Genomic DNA, 3727 nt, shown 5'->3' on the forward strand with positions numbered 1-3727 from the left:
GCCGAACCATCTCCGGCCGCCACTGTTGCAGTCGCCGGCGATGGTGGCCGGCCAAGAGAGGGAGAGAAGAAGAAATTTCTTCTTCTTCCCCCCCCCCCCCAAGAACCGGATGGACTTCCTCCCCCCCCCCCCTTCTTCATCATCAACGGAAGGCCACCGTGATGGTGGCTCGGCCTTCACCCGACGGCAGCCACAGTGGCTCTCACCGTCGTCGCCGGCCGGCGGCCAACCGACGAGAGGAAGAGGAGAGGAATATGGAACCACGAGGAGAAGACCTCGGTCCACCACTCTCCATCCCCAACAAAACCCTAGAAATCCCTCACCAATCCCCTCACAGTCCCGATCAACCCCCATATGTCATGGATCTCGGCCAACCGGCGGCCGGCGGCGGCAAAAATTAGGAAGAGAGAGGCCGAAATAGGGGTACCCTATTTCGGGCTCTTCTCCGACGATTCACCAGCCAAATCCCTCCAACGTCTCCCCTAATCTAGGAAATGAAGCACAAGGGGCTTACCTCTGTCCGACGGGCTGCTCCGGCGACCCTTCCGGTGAGGGATCGGTGGAGAAAATCCGTGAGCAACCCGGATCAACGCGCACGACTCCAAGATCTCTTCACCCGATTGTGCGGATCTTCACCGAGGGAAAGGGGGCTTAGGGCTTCCTCCACGGCCGGCCGGATCTCGGCGGTCGGTCTTCTCTCCGACGATCAACCCCCCCTCCCCCGAACGCCGCCCCCGCCCCTTCACCCCTCTTCTTCCACGATCGTGCCTAGGGCACCCAATTCAGGCCGACAATTATTTTCATAAGTCGGAAAAGTGTGATTCTTTAAAGAATTTGCTTTTTTGGCCCGGTCTTTTCGGGCCGGCCCGTCCACCCTTTCTTTTTTTTTTTTTTTTTGGTTCTCACATTAGCATTACATAAGTAAGATGCCATCTCAACAATTTATCCAAATTTCTGATTTCGCATGATTTCTTCATATTATTGACTAAATTGCCACTGCATGACCTTTACTAGCTTGATTACTAGTACTCCAAAAGTTCATGGCACAAAAACATATTTTTTCCGATAGAAAATTATGGAAAATGATCAACTCAAAAATTCACTCAAGCAAATGGTGCCACCTAGCTGAATTGTGAAGCCCCTTTGTATTGGATACAAGTGATTTTTGGACTCAATCCTGCCTTCAAACTTATATGCACTCCTCGTGTCCTGGTTCCCAAAGAAAATCTCGCACAAGAATTTCTAGAAAGAAACAGAAAAGCTAAGATATTATTAATAAGCAAAAACTGTAGTCAAGGATAGTTAAACATCAATCATTTCATCTTGTCCTGTTCTTCTCATTTCCCCTAGAGATAATTCTGCCATTTGATATTTCTGTCACCCTTCCTCTTAGATACCATCCACAAGCAACTAGCTACTGAAACAAAATGGCTTCACTTCGCAGGAGCAGCAGTCTTAAACTTAGCCTGAAGCATCTTGGCAAATTCCACCAGCTTGTCGGTCTCCGGCATCAACCCCCTCACCGCATCATTAGCACAGAATCTCTCCGCCCATTGCGCCAAGAGTGGCGTCTTGGCCTCATCCAAAAACTTGATGCCTGTCATCTTCTCCGTTGCCTTTAACCACCCCAAGGAGCACCCAAGGGCAATGTCCAGGTACCCGATGGTGTCACCTCCAAAGAAGCCCTTCCCTTTGCTGCATTTCTGAAAGGCCTCCTCCAGTAGTTTTAGCCCCGCGAAGACCTGCTCCACTGCTTCCGCCCTGGCCTCCTCTGTTTGTGCCCTTGAGCTTGCGAACACTGAAGGGAACCACTACACAAAATGAAATAAAAGAAAGTAGAAATAAATTTATAAAAAAAACAAGGAAGAAAAAAAAAAAGTTGACATGGAACTTGGGACTAAATTATGGCAAAAGCTTCTTCATTTGGATGTGGAAAAATAATGACAAATTTCTGCATTTATTTGGAAGTATAAATGAAAATTATGAGAATATATCATCATGATGAAAATTCAGGCAGTCCTCGAGCTTAACTTTGCCTATAAAAAATTATGACAACCTGCAATATATCTGAGAAAAATGCCAAAATTAGGATACAACCATTCCAATAACCTAGAAAAAAAACAGAGTCACTGCCTAATAAAACATGGGTGGGTTGAGGGCCAGGCTCTATTCATGGGCACAGCCTTGGGGACAGACTCCTTGTAGCCAAATATTTGAAACAAAATTAACCCTACTCTCTGGACTGTTTATGAAGGTTATAATTGTGTCCCGCGGTGCCTAGTGGTTGCACCACTAATCTTCTTGGAGGAGGTTTGGATGTAAGTATTGGGTTGTGCTTCTCCAGGTATTTGGGATTGGACAATTACCTTGTGTATCTCCCCTCAGTGTCAAAACAAATGAGGGATATATATATATATATATTAAAATTTTTAGCATGTAACATGTCTAAAAAGGCAAGACAAGTGATAAAACTTGTTGCAGTAAGATCATAAAAAGCCAGAAAATCTAAAAGCTCATCATCTGAATGACAGAACAATTGCTGCTCTCGCTTTAAAAGAACAAAACTGCATCAAAATACCTTGTCATCAACATAGTGGGCCCAGAAGCGGTGGAGGGCGCGGTCGTACGGGTCGGCGGGCAGGATGGCAGGGGGCGTGGCAGCCCAGACGTCGTCGATGTACTGAACGATGATCATGGACTCACAGACGGGCTTGCCTTCATGGATGAGTACAGGAATTTTCTTGTACACAGGGTTGGACTCGAGCAGCAGCTCACTCTTCACCCCAAACACCTCCTCCAAGAACTCGTAATCCACTCCCTTCAGATTCAGAGCGGTCCGTGTCCGCATCACCAACGGGCTTGCCCACCTCCCCAAAAGCTTCACATCCTCTCCTCCCCGTGTCATTCTTGTTCCCCCTTCAACTCTCTCACTCACTGCTTGTGCTGTTGGCAATCTTTTCTCACTTGTAATGCTGGAAGATAGCTTTAACTCTCTGTGCATGGATCTGATGGGAAGGAGTAGGCCTGATATGGGGTGGGTTTTGGCTATCTGGAATGGTGCTTTGGTTCTTGGGTTGGTAGCCAAGCTTCGTGAGGGATTTGATGGTGGTGCCAGTGATAGCATCATCTGCTCGTTCAACGGTCGGGGGGAAGCGGATTCAATGGAGTGGACGGTCGCGAAGGAGGGCGGAGGGGATGCACCTCACACCAACACACCACCGGAATGGATAGATTGGGTTGTTGGAGAGTATGGTTGGCTGGCTGTCACTACACGTATATTGCAAGGTCAAAAACTTAAGTTTTTTTTTTATTTATTTTAAAAAATAATCACAAGAAGCAATAGTAACTAAATCTCGTTGAGGTACCACTGATGAAGACACCCGCACAATAATACCACATTGTTAAGTTACAAGGCTTAAGCAACCTACGCAAAGGAAGTTGCAAGAACTTCCTGCAATTTGGACGCATGGCACACCTTAATAGGTCAAATAGAAAAATTTAAACAATGTTTCCGTCTCATTTGAAAACAAGCACCAAGGTGTAGTGGATATCGATCCTAATTCCACAGCCAATGAAAATCTGCCTCATGCCTCTCAAATTGGAATCTTGTGCAAGCTTGACTTTAGTAAAGCTTTAGATATCTCATGCAGCTTTCAAAATTTAGGGACTTCCTCGAAAAGTGGCTAATGGATTAATAGGTTATTGGATCTCTTACGATGTGGGCTAA

At 46.4% G+C, this 3727-nt stretch overlaps 1 protein-coding gene across 1 annotated transcript; it reads right to left on the reverse strand.

Annotated features, from left to right (window-relative positions):
* Positions 1–1122: 1122 nt before the first annotated feature.
* On the reverse strand, positions 1123–3263 carry LOC103698564 (glutathione S-transferase U17-like). Its single transcript, XM_008780600.5, has 2 exons — positions 2579–3263; positions 1123–1811 (listed from the first exon to the last, which is right to left on the reverse strand). The coding sequence occupies exons 1-2, from the start codon at positions 3125–3127 to the stop codon at positions 1434–1436; spliced, it is 927 nt and encodes a 308-aa protein (XP_008778822.1). The 5' UTR covers positions 3128–3263; the 3' UTR covers positions 1123–1433.
* Positions 3264–3727: the final 464 nt, after the last annotated feature.

This window comes from Phoenix dactylifera, chromosome 5 (assembly GCF_051530095.1).
Source record: "Phoenix dactylifera cultivar Ajwa chromosome 5, Ajwa_hap1_PhDact_Kaust_v1.1, whole genome shotgun sequence".
Classification (NCBI taxonomy): Eukaryota; Viridiplantae; Streptophyta; class Magnoliopsida; order Arecales; family Arecaceae; genus Phoenix; species Phoenix dactylifera.